Below are 23,028 nucleotides of genomic sequence, written 5' to 3'. Positions count from 1 at the left end.
TGAGTGAGTGAGTGAGTGAGTGAGTGAGTGAGTGAGTGAGTGAGTGAGTATGGTTTTATGTCGCTTTTAGCAATATTCCAGCAATATCACGGCGGGGGACAACAGAAATGGGCTTCACACATTGTACCCACATCGGGAATCGAACACAGGTCTTCGGCATGACGAGCAAACGCTTAAACCACTGGGCTACCGGACTGCCCCCATAGCCAGAGAAACATAGTTGTCTTGCAAACCATGAGGCAAAATAATTGTGTTTCATTATACGTATTCTGGAAGAAGTTATATATTTTTCTTGAAAAACCCTCCCTGTTTCATTACCAGTAACAGTTGAAGTTGGGTCACCCAACATGACAGATACAACTTCCTTTGAGGTAGCATTCGGCCAGACCATTCTAGCTTATGGATTTTTGGTCTAAAAATTCAGGTCGGTCATTATTTATTTTTTTCCCTTAAAATTTTATGTAGGTAGATGAAAAAGTGGGGACAGGAGTTATTAAGATAAATTTTCAATAAGTGCTAATTATAGTAGTATATAATTTATTTATATTGATAGCGACAGTAACATATATTTTTAACATTTTACTTATTTCTGGTCAGAGGAATAATAAGAATCATTGCATTTCAATTTTTTGGAGAAGACGGATTCGTAAACCAAATTAAAAGAAATGGTCTGCCTTACAATAAATACTGAGATTGTACAACATCAACTCTCATACCAAACAGAATCCAGCTAAACATACAACCAACGTCGGCCTTCATTGTTCATTCAGCACATACACTACTACAGGAGAAGATGCACCAAATTGAAAAACAATCCTATGTACATATATTTCCTTCTGGATACAGCAATTCACGGCACTCATTTCGCTGACCAACACCCTATGAACTCACTGAAACCTGAATCAACATGGCTCATCAATAATCTGATGAAACAAAATCTTAGATTTTATGACAAAAATAACCAAGATCTAACACACAACTGGCAACACTAGATTCAAATAATGAGGAAAAGAACTAGCAACACTTTTCACACATCCATTCACAATCAGTTTCACTTCAACAGATTGGCACAGCTGTTGATCTAATATCCAGTTGGTAAAAGAATATTGACGTCAATTCTTAAATAAATTCTCATTTTGCCAAAAGGAAAAGGTGATAAATCAGTATGACACACATGTTCACATAATAATCTCTGAATACAGTATTGACAGTCTAGGCATGACATGAAGTAATACTATGTAACCCCACAAGGTTTTAATATACAGAGAAGGACCTCTGTTTATGCAAGGGTCAAATATTATTACTCAATAATTTTGTGAGTGTGAACAGTGTTGAAATAATGCTACACCCCACTGATCAGAAATAATCCCTAAACCGTTACAGTGGCGTGATTACTTGCCACTGATGGCTTCAGCTTGAAACAGTGCTGTTTTACCAAACTGAAAAGTGATTTTGTACACACAAAAATAGTCCTATTTTGGTTGGAAACTGACTCACAAATACAGGTCTTCAGAACATCCATAGCACAAAGAATACCGGTCCATTGTTCTTTGTGAATAAAGCACACGCATCACATCATCCCAACTAAATCCTCACAGCACTTTTCCTGCAAACGATTTACAAACTTTTCAAAAATATTCCTGAAGTATCTACATTTGTAACATTCGTCCCTATGACTTGTCTTGCTTCTGCATCTCTAGGATGATAGGGTGGTCGAGGGGGGCGTTGGTGAACAGACAGCCCACGTAGGCGTGCGTGCCCCACAGGTGATGTTGTATCACCTTGCAACATCCCAGATCCTCAATCTCGAACCCCAACTTCCTGTAACGCTCGTCTGTTTCGAACAGCGACGAGTTGGTATGTGGGCCTCGATACTGAAACACAAATGTGAAACGCAACTGTAAAACATAAACGTGAAATACAAACGTGAAACAAAAATGTGTGACTGATTGGCTCCATTAGGCTGCACAAACAAACAAACTTTGAAACGTCGTTATATGCAATAGTGAGTGAGTTGGGTTTAACGCCGCTTTGAACAGTATTCCAGTTATATCACGGAGTGTCATCTTAATTTGGGAGGAAAGCCCGAAGTGATGCAGGTCTCAGACAGTTACCACTTCGGTGAAACCCACGAGCACGGGTATGGTGCTGACAAACCTAGAAACTTAATCGAGGCGAACAGGGATTCGAACCCACAATCATAGGTTTCTGGTGTGCCCAAGGGACGCAACTCTGCACGGCGAATCGCAGCGCCTTAGACGACTGGGCCACCTGTGCCCCCTCGTTGTAAACCAGAAGTTGTTATCCATAAAGCTGTACGTTTTTATTACTTATTTGCCAACTTCTAGAAAGCCAATCAAACAGCTCCACTCACTGGTTTGCCACAGGATGGATCTATGAAGTCAGCCCAGTACCCTGCTTGTTGTAGAGCATCACAGATTTCCGTGGCACCCTGGATAAACTGAAGGAGAAGCAAATTAATGATGATCAAACCAGAGTAAATGAGTGAGTGAGTATGGTTTTACGCCATGAGGGAAAGGTTTAACCATTTGGCAAGAGAGTTAACTGACTATAAAAGTCCAGTTTCCACCCTTGCCGAACTAGGCTGGTATTGTGGAGTTACATTTTGGCTGGACTAACGAGTCTATGCATTGCCCAATCAAAATCACACACCGAAATCAAAATCCGGTTCGTAAACTGTCGAGCAGATTTCAATCGATTGCAGGATTTGCAAAGTATGTGCACCGCCAACTCGTTGTCAGCAGTTATTTTCCAAATCTTTTCATGTTTTTAATCAAGGTGCTCACGTGATTTGATGCATTTCAGGATGTAAGACCCATTTTATCCCAATATAGATCTTGATTATCGATCAGATCATCTTCACTGGGCGCCACCATTTTGTGTGAAGCAAACGCAACTGATACGAGAGGTGGAATCTGATTGGTCCATAGGAGAGGCTTAGAAGGGACATAACTCGTAATAGCCACTGGTGGCGCTACGATCGAGTAATTCCAGCCTTGTTCGGCAAGGGTGGAAACTGGACTTTTAAAGTCAGTTAACTCTCTTGACTTGGGAAAATGGCTATATCAGGGCAGGGAGGGGGGTCATCATAAATGGACTACATGTTGGAAATCCTACCCAGGGCTTCAGCTTGACAAACCAGTGACTAGGTCACTCCTTTGTTGCTTTACAACAGCATAAGTGTTCTATACCGAAACATCGCCTTTACAGTTAATAAAGAAGTTGTAATCCTTTACAGTAAATAAAGAAGTTGTTTCCAATAAATTGTCTACTTAACCACCTCACCAAATGTTAGATACTAGTTTCTGCTCATATATACAAGGCCTGGTGTCTCAAGCTAATGTTCTTACTCTACTAGCTATTAAATATGTTATAAAATTCAATTCGTTTGATGATGAAAATTTTTCCATAACATGTTAAGTGTCAAGTTTTTGCAAATATCATATCGTGCATCTTATTGTGACCTTACCATCAAGATATGCATGGTATTGAAGGGTGAAGAGTGATGCAGACCAACTCTATACTCACAGTAGCTAGTAGTGTTTCCCTCTCGATGTCGACCTGCGTGGACCACCCCGTCATGTCGTGCTGTGTGCGCTGTGAGATGGTGATGACGGTGAAGGCCCCCTCCATGATGTCATGGCCAGGAAACAGGTCGGTGAAATCTGGAACAGAATGAGTGAGTGAGGTCATGTGAGGTCATGAGAGGTCATGAGTGAGGTCAGGGAGTGAGGTCAGGGAGTGAGGTCAGCAAGTGAGTGAGGTCATGAGAGGTCATGAGTAATGTCAGAGAGTGAGGTCATGAGAGGTCAGTTTGACGTGACCTGTATTGGGATGACCTCAGGTTCTTGTTTAGCAGATGGGAGAACGAAGGCCAAATTTTAATGAGATTGATAATAAATGGAAATATTAAGTTGTCACGTTCAACAATGTTTATCTGTTTGTTTGTTTGTTGTTTAACGCCACACTCAGCAGTATTCTAGCCATATGATGGCAGTCTGTAAATAATCAAGTCTGGACCAGACAATCCAGTGATTGACATCATGAGCATCGATCTATGCAATTTGGATCGATGACAGGCATCAACCAAGTCAGCGAGGCTGACCACCCGATTCCACGAAAAGCAGAGTGACCTCTAATGGAAAGCATGGGTTGCTGAAGACCTCTTCCAACCCTGGGCCCCGCTCCTCAAAGCGATCTTAGCACTAAGGTGATCGTAAGTCCCATACTTTAACATAGGCTTACGATCATCGTAGCGCTAAGATCGCTTTGAGGAACAGGGCCCTGGTCTTTAAGGATCTGTTTCTACAATGTACTAATGTTAACACTGACATGACTGTAACTCCTATACCTTGACATTTTTCACGACAATTGTGGCACTCAGATCGCTTTGCCAACAAGAGTCATCAGAAAGATGACATATCCCCCCCGGAAGCTGTCTGTAAAGTAACCACAAGTAAATGTGCAATTCTGTATGTAATGAGTCAAGAGTTGAATGTTCTTTAAGAAGCATACATTGTTTACCAACAAAAGAACCACCATGGTCGCATTCATATGAAATGGAAAGTAAAACGTGTGTTTCTGTTTTGTTTTTTTATGCAAACAAATTACAAGAAACAAGCGTTGAGTCAACGAAGTCATCTATATCCCCCACCCATTTTAACAAGTTATGGTCCCAAACCAGGTAACTGACTCAACATTTCTCTTAGCCCATGTCAAAATAGCTGCAATGGAAATTCTAAAATAAACATTTCTAAAACTCCTTAATATCAAATGGCACCTGTTCAGTATGTACTTTATATATGGACATGCAATGTTTGGCAAGGAAATATTTAAGAGTTTATTTGTTATACTCCACTCCCTATATGAAAACTTAAATCCAACTTGTTGCCATGGAAACGTAAAAAAATAAAATAAAAAAATTTCCAAAATAGCAAAAGGCACCAGTTCAGTATGTGCCTGGTAGACATGCAAAGTTTTGTAAGAAAGCATTAACTGTTTTTGAGTTACGCTCCGGAAACGAACACCACCCTCATAGAACCTAAGTCCAACTTGTTACCATGTAAACATAAAAAATATAAATTTATAATATTCCTAAATAGCAAAAGGCACCAGTTCAGTATTTGCCTGGTAGACATGCAAAGTTTTGTAAGAAAGTATTTAACAGTTTTTGAGTTACGCTCCGGAAACGAACACCACCCTTATAGAACCTAAGTCCAACTTGTTGCCATGTAAACGTAAAAAATAAACATTTCTAAAAATCCTAAATAGCAAAAGGCACCAGTTCAGCATGAGTCTGATAGACATGCAAAATTTTGTAAGGAAATTTTGAATGGGTTTTGAGTTATGCTCTGGAAACGAACTCTACCCTATAGAACTTAAGTCCAACTGGTTACCATGGAAACGTAAAAAAAATAAAAAAATTTGTTTCCCTAAATAGCAAAAGGCACCAGTTCAGTATGTGCCTGGTAGACATGCAAAGTTTTGTAAGAAAGTATTTAATGGTTTTTGAGTTACGCTCTTGCCCAACTTGTTACAGGGAAACGTAAAAAATAAAAATTTCTAAAATTCCTCAATAGCAAAAGGCACAACTTCAGTATGTGACTGATAGATATGCCAAGTTTCAATCAAATACACTGAATTATTTCGAGTTCTGCCCCGGAAAAGGAAATGATTACGGACGGACAGACAGACTGGCTGATCGCTATAGCCCCCCGCATTATATGCCAGGGGGATAAAAAGTGATCTAAGCTATGCTTGTCGTAAAAGACGACTAACGGGGTCGAGTGGTCAGGCTCGCTGACTTGGTTGATACATGTCATCAATCCCAATTGCGTGGATCGGTGCTCATAACGTCAATCACTGGATTGTCTGGTCCAGACTTGATTATTTTACAGACCGCCGTCATATAGCTGGAATATTGCTGAGTGCGGCATTAAACAACAAACAAACAAACAAAACCTAAAATACCTACATACATCATGTGCCTACTTAGCTCCCTTGACCGTTATCATGTTTGTATCCAGTTTTTTCATAAACCCATTCAACATAACAATCCTGTGTGTTCTATTTCCCAGCCACTGTAAGACTTGTCACTGTTACCTCTCCTCAGTATGTGGGGACACTCCTGGGCCATACACTCCAACATGTCGTACGCTGTTGGGATGGGAGGCTCGTTCAAGTAGCCAGTGTCAGCCTCGACCTGGAGACACAGCAAAACAGATTCAAGTTAATGAACAAATAAAGAAACTCCATCAAAACTAGTGAATATGCATTTACCATGTTTACACTGATTGACAGGAATTTGGTTTCATACATTGTACTCATGTGGGAAATCAAACCTGGGCCTTTGGCGGGACGAATGAAGCTTTAACCACTGGGCTACCCAACCGTCTGTAAAAACCAAAATATGAATTGACCACAGATATAAAAGTTATTTAACATGTGAGGCGACCTGAAATGGGGTTTAACTTCATGTTCAAGATTACTGCACTTACATAGTGACTTGAATGCAGGTATGTGTGTGGCTGCTTGTACTAGTCTGGACTGATGCCGTATTTTTAGTGCTAGCCGACTGAGATACCATGCCGCAGTTTAACATAAATACCCCACTCAGACACAGTATACTGACTCCGAGTCAACCAGTCCTTGTTTTTTCTCCTTAATGCCGAGCACCAGGCAATGTAACAACAAGTGCCATTCTTTTAACGTCTTTTGGTATGACGCAGCAACCGACCTTCTGCTCTCTGGGCAGATGCCCTAACCGTTCAGTACTAACGGATGGATGGACTGCCGGACGACTGACAAAAACCTAGATTGAGCTTACATAAGCTTACATTGACCATGTCAAGGGTTGTTTGGTTGGTTTGCTTCTTTGTTGTGTAATGCCACACACAGCAATAATCCAGCTATGAGGTCGGCCTTAAAGAATTGAGTAGGTGAGTGAGTGAGTGAGGCCAGGGAGTGAGGTCATGAGTGAATGAGAGAAGTCACGAGAGGTCATGAGTGAGGTGAGCGAGTGAGGTGAGCGAGTGTGGTCATGAAAGGTCCTTCTGACGTGACATGTATTGGCACCAGACAATCCAGTGATTCATATCATCCATGTCATCAAGTCACAGACTGACCCTGACCACACGGTCCATTTGCTCACCTTCTACAATCAGCCTAGGTTGATGGGGACAGTGAGTGAGTGAGTTGGGTTTATCGCCGCTTTTAACAGTATTCCAGTCATATCACGGAGTGTCAGCTTAATGTGGGAGGAAAGCCCGAAGTGATGTAGGTCTCAGACGTTTACCACTTCGGTGAAACCCACGAGCACGGGTATGGTGCTGACAAACCTAGAAACTTAATCGAGGCGAACAGGGATTCGAACACAATCATAGGTTTCTGGTGTGCCCAAGGGTCGCAACTCTGCACGGCGAATCGCGGCGCCTTAGACGACTGGGCCACCTGTGCCCCCTCGTTGTAAACCAGAAGTTGTTATCCATAAAGCTGTACGTTTTTATTACTTATTTGCCAACTTCTAGAAATCCAATCAAACAGCGGGAGGAAAGCCCGAAGTGATGTAGGTCTCAGACGTTTACCACTTCGGTGAAACCCACGAGCACGCGTATGGTGCTGCCAAACCTAGAAACATAATCGGGGTGAACCGGGATTGGAACCCACAATCATAGGTTTCTGGCGTGCCCAAGGGACACAACTCTGAACAGCGAATCGCGGCACCTTAGACGACTGGGCCACCCGTGCCCCCTAGAACACAAAAGGTGTACCATGGACCTATATATATCATTGTAGGTCAGTTGATCTACCATATTTCAACCTGACACTCGACTGACATCTCTTGAATTAACTGGTCCATATACCAAGAACAGAAATGCTGATAATACTTCAACAATCTCATTAAATTCAGGCCTTAGTTCTTGCTGCCACTAAACAACGATCTGAGGACATCCCATTATGGGTCATGTCACAATAATCTTTTGTGAACTTTGACCAACCAATGAAATGACTAACAAGAAGTCAACATTAGCCAATCAGAAAGCAGCTTGTTGAGCTATACAGCACTAGTTTCAACATGTTCAAACTGGCAACTTCCATTCCAGACAACACTTTGAAATATATTTTGACAAAGTTCTCGATTCAAAATTTTAAAAATGAACGAAAGAACATTCTGGAATATCTAATAGAAGACCGAGATTGTATGGCTATACTTCACATGGACTATGCAAAGTCGTTTCTGTTCAAATGTTTATCCCTTTGAAGGGACAGACAGGAGATGATTAAGATGGATTCAGTCGTGAAGCCTATATCTGTCATTTGCAATGTCCCCTGTTAACCTGTGATGCATGATTAGAAAACACATTTCGACTGTCATTTTCCTGATCTGGTAAGCAATGCTGATTGGTAAGACTAAAGGTCGTTCAGATATGACCCGTATGTTCTCAGTTGTTTGTTTAGCAGTAGCGAGAACCAGGATCTGATTTTAATGAGATTGATACTTCCACAAAAGCAAACGGTCATCTCACCTGTTCTGATGATAGAATGAACTGCTCTGTGACTTGGCAGTGCCTCTCCACAGGAAGGGGAGGTAACACTCGGTCGGGGTCAGTATGAGGCTGGTGTTTGAAAGGCTGCTGCAGAGATGAGTTTGTTCCCACGAGGCCCGGGAGAGGGAAGCGCCGGTCTTGTGGACCAAAGGGTCCGAGGTTTGTGTCTGGCCAAACTGTTTGTGTGTCTGCAGCAGAGACAAGTGTCAAGGTCATCACCATGATCGATGTCCTAAGTGACAGAACAGTGTTGAAACTAACGGTTTTAGTCCACTAGACGTATAATGATAAAATAAAGCAATACCCTTAAAAATGGCAAATTTCTACTCGTCCTCATGATACCCTAACTGTTAGGCACTTTGGCAAGGTCTATAGGACAAGTGCAAATTTCTAACGCTGTAGAACAACAAACAAACAAACCTAACAGTTAAAGTAAACTAATAGCCTACTCGGGAATGTCATGAGTCCTAAAGTTTATCCCCACTGGGCTAAGTGACCCAAAAATTATTTTGACTGTTCAACAAAGCCAGGCTGAACGATAACCCAAAATCTGTAAGCCATGAACTCAAAGTGTGGCCTTGTGTATCAAAATAAAATATATGTATGGGATTTTACATGATATACAGCAGGCCATACAAATAATGCCCCTAAACCAGTGATTTAACATTTAACTTACTTGTAGCCTCCACGATATAGTGCTCCGTGTGGTAGGGTTTATTATGAGATGAGAACTTTCGGAAATGGCTAACAGCTGCCGGTACACATGGGAGATAAGCCACAATCCTCCTCTGTCCCATGAGCAGCTACACAACAGATAACAACATGTCACTAGTCAACACCATCAAGCTGGTCACTATAGAGACAATAACCATTCAGAAGCTGCCACTGACCAGTTAATAAACATGATAAAGGAAACGAAATGTATTTATTTAGAAATAGGCTTCACGCATTGTACCCATGTCGGGAATCGAACCCGGGTCTTCGGCGTGACGAGCGAATGCTTTAACCACTAGGCTACCCGACCGCCCCTGATCAATTTTGAAGGGGTGCAATGGGGATTGTTCACAAGTGGGTGCTTATAAGAGTGGGGCGCTTATTACGTCGAATACGGTATTTAGCAAAATTTAATTCATGATAATAAAATAATTTCCCCAATATCAATGAACAGACGAACATGAGGAGCTGTACACTACACGCCTTAGAACATTCTGGTTTCTTTCCACAATATTCACAGTTCACGATAACTGAAGGAGTATTACTGAGGTTATGCTATCAAGGTTACTAACTCTAATTCTACTCACTTGTGCAGCCATCACAGACAGGAGCAACTCGGTTTTCTATGAATATCTGTAAACAAAAGTTCATATGTACTCACACCATAACCATGATAACTAGGGCTGGGACGACTCCAAATTTACTACCCGGGTACCCACCCCCCTATTACCCGACCCTACCCCAGTACCTGCTGTAGGTCTCAAGAGGTAGGTACAAACTGTCCGATTGGGAAACGTTTGACCGTAGCTCTGGTAAAATGTGTTTAGATACATGTATGAAACGATCTGGTGTATACACTGAAGTTGACTGAAGTTTTATTTTTATTCAAACATATAAAAGTCAGAAGCAATGGGCGTAGTAGTCAGGAAGAACTGCGAACATTAGTGACTTATAGTTTAAACATAGAGTTTTAGATACTTTTTGTCATTAAACAATATATCACGTGACTAACCATGGGTCCGGGTAGTCCTGTGGGTACCCGGGTCCTAGTCAGTACCCACCCGACCCGAGTACCCGAGTTACCCGTCCCAGCCCTAATGATAACATTAACAAAGACCTGAGAGCTGGGAGAATACATCAACTGTGGGCTCTCACACGTATCACGATACCTTGCTCAGGACCTGAAACGTATCACGATACTGCATGTGTTCTTATTTGTGATGTGTAAGCCATCTTTTCATAGACAGGATGGCCAACTACCTGGCACACTGATGATTTACAGCTGGGAGTGTCAAGTATGGCGCAGTGGATGAGAATATTTACATTTTTACCACTAATCCTGCTTATTTTCACTTCTAATTAGTGCTTGGTGTAACAGTTATTAAAGTGAACATTATTAAAGAATCAATATTTTTTACTTAGTGTGCTACTGTGATTGATACTTGTATCAAGAAGTAAAAAATCGCGATCCTCCAATGGTTGGTTGTTGGTTGTTTTGTTGTTTAACGCCGCACTCAGCAATATTCCAGCTATATGACGGCAGTCTGTAAATAATCGAGTCTGGACCAGACAATCCAGTGATTAATATCATGAGCATTGATCCACGCAAATGGGATCGATGACATGCATCAACCAAGTCAGAGAGCTTCACCACCCGATCCCGTTAGTCGCCTCTTACGACAAGCATAGTCGCCTTTTACGGCAAGCATGGGTTGCTGAAGACCTATTCTATCCCGAATCTTCACGGGCCCGATCCTCCAATGCATCGGTGTATCACCCCACTAGTGAAAGACACAATGTAAAACATCTTCAAAAGATATGTACACTGGTACTCAAATACTTTTTCAATCATATAGTTATATCCGATATTTAAAACAAAGTGGCCCTGGCAGGCAAATTAGGGGAAAAAAATGTTATTTTGTAAAAAAATTGGGATTTTTAAAAGTTCTTTATTTTTTAAACATGGTAAATTCAGAGATATTTTAACATTGTATTTTGAGATTGCATCACTACAAAGCCATGTAGTGCATCTATTTTTAACTTGACTGTAATGGAGGGGCTGGAAGTCATGTGACAGTAACAAGATTGTGCCTGATTGACTCGTCTCACTCAGTGAGGCATTATCGATATAATGAGTGAGTGAGTGAGTATGGTTTTATGCCGCTTTTAGCAATATTCCAGCAATATCACGGCGGGGGACACCAGAAATGGGCTTCACACATTGTACCAATGTCGGGAATCGAACCCGGGTCTTTGGCGTGACGAGCGAATACTTAAACCACTAGGCTACCCGACCGCCCCCGCATTATCGCTATAAAATTAACAAGACATGGTCATTTGACCATCAAGTGTTAACAGAAATAAATGTTCTCAAAGGTATGACTTAATTTTAGTGTATAGTGAATGTTATTAGACTTGTAATCAGAAATACTCCTTAGGGGCTTGAAAACCCATTACAAGAGGTTATATCATGTATATAGTAACATGATTACATGAATTGGTAACTTTTTATTTACAGTTGGGGAATTTTAGATTTTGGGCTGAATATCTGCCTCGAGATACATCCCTGATGTATCAACATGATCAAGAGAAGTGGAAAAAAGGGCTATTACATTTACCTTAACTCTGGTCATGATTGTGATGATGACAGACATATACATATGAATATGTGGAAAGGAATTACAAGCACAGATGTACAAGTGCAATTATGGCAGTTGTTGAAGAAGCATCTTCTTACAGAAATGTGAATTGGAAGTCAACACAGGATGATTTAAAAGTTCCAATGACAAATCTTACCAATTACTATGATTCCTACATTTGGCCTACCTTTAGAATACAGTACCACAAACTTTTCAAACACGTGATCATACCATATGACGTAATTTGTAGTATTTTGTTGCCAGTCACACCGGCGAAACAATGCCCTGTGACGTCAGGGGTCATCGAGTGTGCATAAGCTCCTCCCAGTGATCTATCATCTCTAAACGCAATGTCATTGAATAATCCCTGCGGTGTTGGGAGTTTAGAGTATTTGTTTACTAATTATAGCCTGCGGCAGCCCATTTTAGAGCAAGCGCTAGTTTACGAAAGCACTTTTATTTTTTTATTTGTTTTGTTTTTCTCGTAATTGAAGTGGATAAAATGGTCATAAATTGGAACTAATATACATATATTATTTTTTCGGTTTATTAATTTTCATTATTATGCACAAGAACGCAGTTTATTAGGGATATTATATTGGCGCTGAACACATCCAAATATCGCCAGTGTTAGGGTAGGTTACCCCAAACTCTATCTTAAGCCCTTGGATCCCCTTTACGATAAATCACCCCTTTGAAATCATTAAGGTTAGGAACCAGTTTAGTGGCTATTAGATTACCCGAAGTCTATCCTTAACCCTTGGATCCTCTTTACGATCAATCAATCACCTGATCACCCCTTTACGCTCATTAGGGTTAGGTACTCGTTTAGTGGCTATTATAGATTATATAGCGGCTCCTAATATTCTTCACACAAAAACGTCGAGTAAAAAGGATGAAATGGTTCCTGGAACATTCACACAGGCCACTTTCACCGGCTACAATTTTTCAGTACTCATTCAAAAGCGAACTCACCGTTGTGTCATCACTAGCCATGCTTATTCCTCCACCGTTCCTTACAATTATCCACATCATCCTTACAGTGCTCCCTACCACACTTTTCTGTCACAAAAATCACCTGCGTACTCGCGAGTTCGACGTCTGACGCCTGGAGCCGTTTTCAGTTCACGGCTCATTCCTCACCACTCGGTATCTTGTAGATTACGGAATGGGACGAGTGTGCTTAATGGCATCGGGATCATATGTAAGTGTCCGTAGACTAAAGTCACGAGACACCATGCCTACCCGTAACCTTCGTAAGTGTCCGTATCCTATTCGACCCTTTTCGTTCAGTTCCGTAACGTCATAGGCATGACTAGGTAACTTTGCACTGAGTTTAACAGTGTGGACGTAGCTCAGTCGGTTAGCTGTCAGGCTAACAATCCGAAGGTCGTGGGTTCGCGTCCCACGGATTCTCAGAAAAACTGGTTGCTTGTCTTGAGACATGTGACCTATGGCAGAGATTGTCCTCACGAGAAGTTGTGGTACTGTATTCTAAAGGTGCTCCCTACATTTGCCTCCTTTTAAATTTACGAGTTCAAGAAAAAACTTCATGAATTCTTATGATTATTATCCACAAATGATGTTAATTTACTTGTACTTGTAAACTCGTAATTCCTTCTTGACATGCTTAATGGAAGAGGGTCTGTGGTAGCTGAGAACTGCAGTCAAGACATGACATGTGATGTAGGGTCATGTCCTGACTATAGGACCCCATCGCGGCTCTCGGCTATGATGGGATAAGCAAATGCCTTGAGCATGTTGAGTATGAATTCTGAGATTGAAGAAACATGTTTTCACTCTACCACACGGTTCTGTCTCGCTAATTTAGTATGTATACTATAATAGGTCTGGTATGCCTGTTGAAAATGGATCAGCATAATGGTCTTGGTATTCACTCACCACAACTATCTGGGATAACTTCATAACACCCCTTAACTTTCTATGTCATTTCAGTGGGGAGTGGGGGCTCTGTTGTGAGTACTTTCCAGGCCCTTCCATTGATACTAACCCTTCGTATCAACATAATAAAATGTGTAAAATCACGTTCATTATAGACCCTTTCACAATGCATCTAGATCCATCTGTCTCATTCGTCATCGTAACATATGATCAATTGCAATTCGCCAAGGCACAAAAATATAGGCCCCGGCAAAGTACATTCTAACTTCCCATTGTATCAAAGATATTCTGAGTTTATTCCTTCAAATTTGATGAACAGGGAAATGGAAAAAACACTCTGCAGAAACGGTAGCACATCCCACTGAATGAATGAATCACCATCACAGACGGCACCCAGGAGTACCAGACACATTCGGACACTGTCATAATTACATATTTACGGTTACATACCACTACAGGTCTATCACCCAGTTCCCCCGTCTGTAACCAGCGAATTAGCTGTGCCACTTTCTCCTGTACACCAATAGGTTAAATAGTAATCCAAAATAATGCTATTTTACAGGGAATATGTATCTCAAACCGGAAGTTCTTCAATGACCCCAAACTGTTGAATGTAACTGGCCACAACTACTTATAAATGAATACGTTTTCAGTTTGTATGGCGTCTGCTGATGAAGCTATTGTCACTCGCCATCATTTCCCGTCGGTGTTTTATTTTACAGCAAACGTTTTATACATGGCAAATAAAACCTACTTGTGTATGATGTCTACTTTGGGATGTATGTGTGTGTGTGTGTTTGTACAAGTATATCACTTGTCCCCAACTTGATTCAAATAAAACTATTTTCTATAAACAATCCAGCCCCCCCCCCCCGCTGGCTACGGCACTGAAAACGTACTTGTATGTAATGCATTAACAGATTTACGAAAACATTATATCTACCCTAAGTTCTATAATAACCCGTTACTTCCATATTTTATCGGTTCTATTGTATATTTTTTACTTTAAAATTCTACCCGTCACTCCATCAATGATGTTTTGTAGTACATTTCACTCATCCATGTCTCTCAATGTAGAACTGTGTTTGAATCTATACTGTATATTATATCTTGTGAAATGTATGTCCTTTGTGGCCTGTTGCCTCTCACTGAATAAATAAATCTATGCTCATGTTTGTCGTTGATATCTGACAGGGACCATTCTCGCACATTACCCATTAACCGATTTTTAGGCACAATCCCTGCAATTAGTTGTTGTTACAATAGTATCTAAGACATTAACGTCCTTCGCCTTCACTTTACTTCCGGAGCAAACAGTGACCGTTGAATGTCAATATGTTTACATACAATGAAGAGAACAGCCATGAGATATGGCCTAGTTAGAGGAGAAATCGTGCGATGAGACATGCATTGCACCTTGTGATAGGCGTCTTGGTGTCAGGACGAATTTCGTGTGTGTGTTCAGTTAAGAAGCGCGCTGCTGCACGCAGTGTCATGGACGGACTACAGTCTGTACAGAGCCTCCATTCATCATGCCGACGACACGAACAAGTGCCAGGGTTGCCGGGCCAATCTAACGACGTGATAGTGTGTGGCGATGTCGCAACAGCAAAGAAACATGTCATCTTCTTCGGAGGCGATGTTCAGGTATGGCTATGGTGTGTGTAATTACTGGAACTTGAAGTATCAACACAGGGTACCCATGGCATGACCAGACCCGTAAAGATTCCGGGGTAGAATAGGTCTTCAGCAACCCATGCTTGTCGTAAGAGGCGACTAACGGGATCGGTTGGTCAGGCTCACTGACTTGGTTGATGCATGTTATCGATCCCAATGGCGTGGATCGATGCTCATGATATTAATCACTGGATTGTCTGGTCCAGACTCGATTATTTACAGACTGCCGTCATATAGTTGGAATATTGCTGAGTGGGGCATTAAACAACAAACAAACCAACCAACCGACCACATCGCCAAGAGCCGCGATGGGGTACTACAGTCAAGACATGACCCTACATCACGTGTTATGTAGGCCTCATTGTCTTGACTGGACCCTATCACGGCTCTCTGCTGAGACCACAGACGAGTTCTTAACCCTAACCCTAACCAGCTGTTAAGCTAATGGAATGTTTTAATTCAGAATTATTCTATCAGTTGATTAAAAACCAATTAATCACATAACATTGCACAAGGCAATATTCTTGTTACTCAACGTTTTTCAAAACTGACTGGGTTGGTTGGATTTTATTATTTTGTTTGGCTAGTCAGAGTGCAAATGTATACAGACTATGAAGGAAATGGTTTCGTGTCATTTTGTATCCCGGCACACTTTTCACCTCTAGTTGTATTTTAATCTTGTCAGTTACGTAACCCATTATCATGATTATATTTGTCAATCAGAGGTGGGAGATGTGTTATACTAACACAAATTTGCATGTCACTTCGACCATGACACACGAACAATTTAGGGAGCACCTTTAGAATACAGACTTCTCTTGAGGACGATCTCTGCCGTAGGTCACGTGTCTCAAAGACAAGCAACCAGTTTTAGTAAGAATCCGTGGAACACAAACTCGGGACATTCGGATTGTTAGCCAAACAGCTAACATGACTGAGCTACGTCCACACTGTGTAACAAGGTGCAAATTTATCTCGTCATGCCTACGCCGTTACGGAACTGAACGAAAAGGGTCGAAAAGGTGACGGACACTTATGAAGGTTATGGGTAGGCATGGTGTCTCATGACTTTAGCTTACGGACACTTATGAGTGATCCCAATGCCATTTGGCACACTCGTCCCATTCCGTTAACTACAAGATACCGAGTGGTGAGGAATGAGCCGATATGGCGAGAACTGAAAAAGGCTCTTGATGTCAGGCATTACACGTCGAACTCGCGGAGACCGTGAATGACTTTGGATTAAATAATTTGTTGGGTGATTTTTGTGACAGAAAAGTGTGGTAGGGAACTCTGTAAGGATAATGTGGATAATTGTAAGGGACGAGGGAGGCATAAGCATGGCTAGTGACGACACAAGGGTGAGTTTGCTTTTGAATCAGTACTGAAAAAATGTAGCCGGTGAAAGTGGCTTGTGTGAATGTTCCAGGACAGTTTCCAATAGCCAAAATAGTCAACACTAAATCATTTCATCCTTTTTTTCTCTGAATGTTTTTTTTGTGAAGAATATTAGCAGCAGCTATAGAATCAATAATAGCCACTAAACAGGTACCTAACCCTAACCCTTCAATAATAGCCACTAAACGGGTACCTAACCTTAATGATCGTAAAGTGGTGATTAATCATAAAGGGAATCCAAGGGCTAAGGATAGAGTTCGAGGTAACCTACCCTAACATCGGCGACATTTGGATGTGTTCAGCGCCAATATAATATAATATAACCTAATAAACTGCATTCCTGTGCATACTATGAAAATTAATGAATCGAAAAAATAATATATGTATTTTAGTTCCCTTCATTTTAGCCACTTGAATTACGAAAAAAACGAAATAAAAAATATATTGAAAATATAAGTGCTTTCGTAAACTAGTGCTTGCTAAAAATACCTTACATACCTTCATAGAGTGAGGGCCAAACTCCGACGTTCATACAGTTTGGCCCTCACTCTATGAAGGTTCCAATCTCATTAAAATCAGATCTTAGTTTTCGCTACCGCTAAACACAGATCTGAGGACATCCCATTACGGGTCACGTCAGAATGACCTTTCGCGAATTTTGGCTCACCAATTAAATGACTGACAAGAAATCGACATTGGCCAATCAGATGGCAGCTTTCTCGAGCTTTACGACACTAGTTTCAAACTGGCGAATATGCTTTGAAACATATTTTGACATATTCTCGATTAAAAAGTTTAAAAGTGATAAGAGGAACATGCTGGAATGGCTTATAGATGGCCTAGATTGTATGGATATAATCATAACACCCGTAACTGTCATTCAGAATACCGTGTTAAATATATTGTGGTTGCATGATTAGAAAACACATTGGATGAAAGGTCGTTCTGACCTGACCCGTAATGGGATGTCCTCAGATCTTTGTTTAGCGATAGCGAGAACTAAGATCTGATTTTAATGAGATTGTGAAGGTTCATACTCCAATGAACTCACACAAAGTCAAGGTCAATTCTATGTATGGCATTATGTGTGCAAATAATCACAATCAAGTGCAAAAATGAAATTTGAGCTGAAGTAGTTTCCATTTTATATTTAATAAATAAAAATACTATGAGGGCCTACATCATGTACAGAGTCATGAGACCAAGAAATTACTTCAGCAAGTCTCAACATTGTCAAAGCATTGGGCTGTTTTTAGAAACCTTGTTTCAGGTGATGTAATGAGATAAATTAGCACATGTTTAAGATCTTGGAAACCACTGATAATGGGATGCTGATGTTCATCTGTTTTATTTATATTTCAGGATTATCCCGAGAGAATGTCAAATCATCGGGATAACAAGAGGTATCTTCAGTGGAACTTGGAAAATACGGCACAAATTCTCCTGAAAAGATTTCAAGACAGTGCTGTTTTTGTCGTTAAACCTTCCAGTATGCATCTCAACACATTCAGCGTCTATTCCAACTTTGTAGAAACAAATGACTTTGGCAGTCCAACCCACAGCCGTTTCCCACGTGCCTGGATCCATTTGAAACCTCTGCATTGTACTGTAGTGAGTAAAGAACTAGCCATACACTCGGGTTCATCTGGCAAGGAGGCGTGTGATACGGAGGTGCCACTGATTCTCATTGGATTCAGCAAAGGCTGCATAGTACTTAATCAGATGTTATATAGCCTGTTATTGGCTTTAGGAGACCCCAAGACAAAGGATTTCGTTAACCAGGTTGAAGAATTCTATTGGTTGGATGGGGGCCATAGTGGAGGCCATGGCAATACGTGGATTTCTGACACGGAGAGTCTACAAAATCTGAGCCAGCTGAAGACAAAGATACACGTTCACGTGACTCCGTACCAGGTTCATGACCCGATGAGGACATGGGTAGGGAAAGAAGAAAAGAAGTTTGTGAGCAAGTTGAAGAAATTTGGTGCTGATATAACAGAGACTCTTCACTTTGACGATTTACCTCCATCAATAGAAAACCATTTTGGGGTGCTCAAAGAATTTTGATAAGTATGGACAGTTTGTGATAACGCCTCTATAATATGTTGTGATGATTATGTCTCTAGTCTGTATGAAAAACAGTCTTGTCTACTTGCCTGAACCTGTCTTGTGTAGAATTTTTACAGTAGAAATTAGTATTAACATATATGAACTATCAGTAGCTCAGCTTACCATGCTTGCCAGACTAAAATAATTTTTTCTTGACTTGGAATTTTTACTGGTGGGTATAGGTGTAGAATGTATAAATACAAGCCGTCATTGAACATTGGCTGGGATTAGTAGGGATAAGTAGATTGGTGGAGATGGATAGCCCAATTATCTAAGGTGCTGTAATTTGCTGTGCAGAAATATGTCCCTTGGCATGCCAGAGACCTATGATTGTTGGTTCAAACCCTGGTTGCTCTGATTATGTGTCTAGGTTTGTCAGCACCAGCACATGTTCGTGGGTTTCATCAATGTGGTTAACGTCTGAGACCTGCGTCAGTTCGGGCTTTCCTTCCACATTAAGCTGACACGCTGTGATGTAACTGGAATACTGCTCAAAGCGGCGTTAAACTCACTCACTAATTAGGTTGGTTGGAAGAGCACATGGACATGATGGAAGTATTTGTTTATTGTTTGTTTGTTATTTAACGTCACACTCAGCTATATTCCAGCTGTATGACGGCAGTCTGTAAATAGTCGAGTCTGGTCCAGACAATCAAGTGATTGACATCATAAGCATCGATTCATGCTATTGGGATATGATGACATGCGAGACTGACCACCTGATCATGGGTTGCTGAAAACCTATTCTAAACCGGATCTTCACGGGTCTACATGAAAATAAAAAGGCTAACAAGATGCTAGATCAGGGATGAGGCATATATTTATTGTGCATATCTCTATTCTAATATATTATATACCGTAGTGCAGTGATTTGCGGCCATGTTTGTTTACATAACCACTCACACACTGGGAAACCAAGATTACAATTTCTGGCCTAGTATCTATCACTGATCTATGTATTGAGTTTTATTGAAAGTAGTTCCCACAAGATGACCTCATTTGCATTTTTTATCAAATTATGATACCGAGTTTATCGCATTGATTTATCGCTTCGATAACACCATCCATTATCAATGATAATGTTATAAAGTGATTTCTGAGAAAAAAAATCAATCAGGAGAAATAAAGGAAAGATTAAAAAGTGCATTTTTTATGTCAAAAGCTTACTTTGCCATCTCAGCACTGCTCAGTGGGACGAAAAAAACAACTTTTCACATAAGGTTAATTTTATCGCACATTTTTGTAAAATTTAGGTTGACAGATCTGTAATCCAAGTATTTAAAAAACCCAGTTTTGTTAACTTTTCAGTACTAAGATTCTGATTTTAAGTTCATGTGATATCACCATGTTTTACCAATTTCAACAGAACATGCTTCCGCACAACATTAACTCTGATCTCAGTTTTATAGGTACTGCACTTGTCACATACTTGTACTGCTTGATGAAGAGGGGGAATTGTCAAACAATCAGGGAATATAGATTCAGAAATGATGTCTATCAGATGCTCTAAGTCATTAATATTAGGTTTATTACCATGATTACAGGTAGAGATAGGTTCTTCTCATGATCGATGTGATACCTTGTACAGGGCGTGCCTTTTAGTTTGGTGGCTGACTTTATTTGAGATGTGATTATAATATCCAATAGAATACAGATAATCACGGATACCATGCAAATTCAAAATATTACACTCAAATATTTTCTTTTCATGTCAAAGTCTTGTTGGCAGTATTGTCTGATCATACATAGCTGATCAGTGTTGGTTGTCAATGAACATATTAAGGCACTGCTAATGTATTAAAGATCAAGTTGTACAGGGCCTGTGATTATTCCTTGTTATTCTTGATTTTGAAATATAATTAAAATGCTAATTTAAAATATGTCGGATTGTTATTTATGGAGATAGTCACATGGAGTGGAAACACATTGGATCTCCCAAAACCAAGAAGTTTAGCAACCAGAAAGTTATGGCCGCCTTCTTTTGGGACAGCAAAGGCATATAAACATTGATTATTTATCACAGGGATCAACTATGAATTGTGAATATTGTGAAGAGATTGCACAAGTGTATCAAAGAGAATCGTTGCTGGTAGGGGTGAAAAGATACAGCAAGGTCATGATACGAATCACGATACGATATGTAAGCCCCATCATATCCCATTTGCGTGAACGATGCTCACGATGTCAGTCACAGAATTGTCTGGTGCAGACTCGATTATTTACAGACCCGTGGTCATTAAGCTGGAATATTGCCGAGTTCAGCGTTGAAAAACAAACAAAAATGTTTCAATGACGTAAAATATTGATGTCACCCTATGGGGAGTCCTAAATTTGTTTTGTTTGTTGTTTAACACCGCACTCAGCCATATTCCAGCTATATGACGACAGTGATTGATATCATGAGCATCGACCCACGCAATTGGCTTGGTTGATTGCGTATCACAGTACCCCGAGTGTGTTAATATTTGCTGGTGCCATGGCTACTTGAAGCAAGTGTACCCAAAACACCTTTTTATTTACAATGGATATATTATATGTGTTTATTATTCTGTTATCATATAAATGTCCTTGTTATTATGTACCCCATAGTTTGACTTCTGAGTGTACACTAAATGCATGGGTATGGTGTTATACGCTTGCGGCCAAGGGCTTCATACGAAACATTAGCCAGATGTAAGGAATCGAAATCGGCAGTTTCGGCGTTACGTGACAAAACTTGATTGAGACACTGGGCTACCTTACTGCTATTATGGACATATTTCCTTCGCACATAAAATATTACGGTGCACAGTGGAATCTGTCGAGACAGGACTTTAACTAATCAGGATTTGTAATCAAGGCGATATCAATCATGCTGAATATACTATGATTCATAATAATACTTCTTTGAATCTTGTTTCTATTTACATTTGTTATCCTCTGTTATAATATTTCTAAAACAGGCCTCTGTAAAAATCAGACTCACTTACGGCCCCACAACAAGTAACATGTTCATTTCGCCTGGATGTCAAAACAATGACGCAATGAAGTCCAAAGCAGATATTCCACTGTACTACACTGTACATATTGAATGTCAAAATCCCCTTGCATGAATGCGTGCTGCAGATGCGAGGGGGTAATTCCCTCAAACGTTGGAGGAATTTCAAAGATTTTTCTACATGGGTTGTGGTGTTCTCAGCATCCAAGTTAATATTTGTTTGGTTTTTTTTAACGCTGCACTCAGCAGTATTCTGGCTATATGAGACTTGCCGTCAGTCCTATAATACACCCCTATATCTACTGACCACATTTTTCACAGAGAAAGTCCAGCATAGCATAGCTTTCTCAGAATGGAGCCCACATGACCAAGGATAATGTGTAACCCATGTCCAGGCACCTTGGTCGTCTAGCTATAACCTACAATTGTAGAAGGACATGCTTACATTCAGTCAGTCAACGTGACTGTAGAAACTATATGGAGTTAAAGTAGCACAGTAGCACAGCTCATACTAGTAGGAAGTGGCACGTCACAACTGCAGCTGAAACATTTGAGACCAACTCATCATATGAAGTGGTGCGTCACAACTGGAGCTGAAAGATAAGAGACCAACTCATCACATGAAGTGGAGCATCACAACTGGACCTGAAACATTAGAGACCAACTCATTATATGAAGTGGAGCATCACAACTGGACCTGAAACATTAGAGACCAACTCATTATATGAAGTGGAGCATCACAACTGGACCTGAAACATTAGAGACCAACTCATCATATAAAGTGGTGGGTCACAACTGGAGCTGAAACATTAGAGACCAACTCATTATATGGACTGGCTCATCACAACTGGACCTGAAACATTAGAGACCAACTCATTATATGAAGTGGAGCATCACAACTGGACCTGAAACATTAGAGACCAACTCATCATATGAAGTGCTGGGTCACAACTGGACCTGAAACATTAGAGACCAACTCATTATTTGAAGTGGTGCTCACAACCGGAGCTGAAACATTGGAGACCAACTAATATGAAGTGGCGTG

At 40.6% G+C, this 23,028-nt stretch overlaps 2 protein-coding genes across 2 annotated transcripts; one reads left to right on the top strand and one right to left on the bottom strand.

Annotated features, from left to right (window-relative positions):
• Positions 1-257: 257 nt before the first annotated feature.
• LOC124144320 (cobalamin trafficking protein CblD-like) lies at positions 258-14,434 on the bottom strand. The gene is made up of 8 exons (XM_046513676.2): positions 14,273-14,434; positions 9,869-9,914; positions 9,244-9,370; positions 8,547-8,755; positions 6,124-6,223; positions 3,550-3,686; positions 2,375-2,461; positions 258-1,874 (listed from the first exon to the last, which is right to left on the bottom strand). Exons 2-8 carry the CDS (start codon positions 9,878-9,880, stop codon positions 1,671-1,673), a joined length of 876 nt encoding a protein of 291 aa, XP_046369632.2. The 5' UTR covers positions 9,881-9,914; positions 14,273-14,434; the 3' UTR covers positions 258-1,670.
• Positions 14,435-15,119: 685 nt separating this feature from the next.
• Positions 15,120-19,440, top strand: LOC124144319 (mitochondrial protein C2orf69 homolog). The gene is made up of 2 exons (XM_046513674.2): positions 15,120-15,469; positions 18,260-19,440. Exons 1-2 carry the CDS (start codon positions 15,221-15,223, stop codon positions 18,962-18,964), a joined length of 954 nt encoding a protein of 317 aa, XP_046369630.2. The 5' UTR covers positions 15,120-15,220; the 3' UTR covers positions 18,965-19,440.
• The last annotated feature ends 3,588 nt before the right edge of the window (positions 19,441-23,028 follow it).

The sequence above is a fragment of the Haliotis rufescens genome, unplaced genomic scaffold (assembly GCF_023055435.1).
Source record: "Haliotis rufescens isolate VD_foot unplaced genomic scaffold, xgHalRufe1.0.p SCAF_37, whole genome shotgun sequence".
Lineage (NCBI taxonomy): Eukaryota > Metazoa > Mollusca > Gastropoda > Lepetellida > Haliotidae > Haliotis > Haliotis rufescens.
Note: the sequence above shows the minus strand (reverse complement) of the source record. Positions and strands in the feature narration are given on the sequence as shown.

Bases quoted from the DNA above. Each gene is read 5' to 3' on its own strand.
- LOC124144319 (XM_046513674.2), top strand. From the start codon at position 15,221: ATGAGACATGCATTGCACCTTGTGATAGGCGTCTTGGTGTCAGGACGA. The intron at 15,470-18,259 runs GTATGGCTATGG...TTTATATTTCAG, and splicing joins TCTTCGGAGGCGATGTTCAG to GATTATCCCGAGAGAATGTC.
- LOC124144320 (XM_046513676.2), bottom strand. The intron at 8,756-9,243 runs GTAAGTTAAATG...TCTCTGCTGCAG, and splicing joins CTATATCGTGGAGGCTACAA to ACACACAAACAGTTTGGCCA. The intron at 3,687-6,123 runs GTAACAGTGACA...ATTCTGTTCCAG, and splicing joins TCCCCACATACTGAGGAGAG to ATTTCACCGACCTGTTTCCT.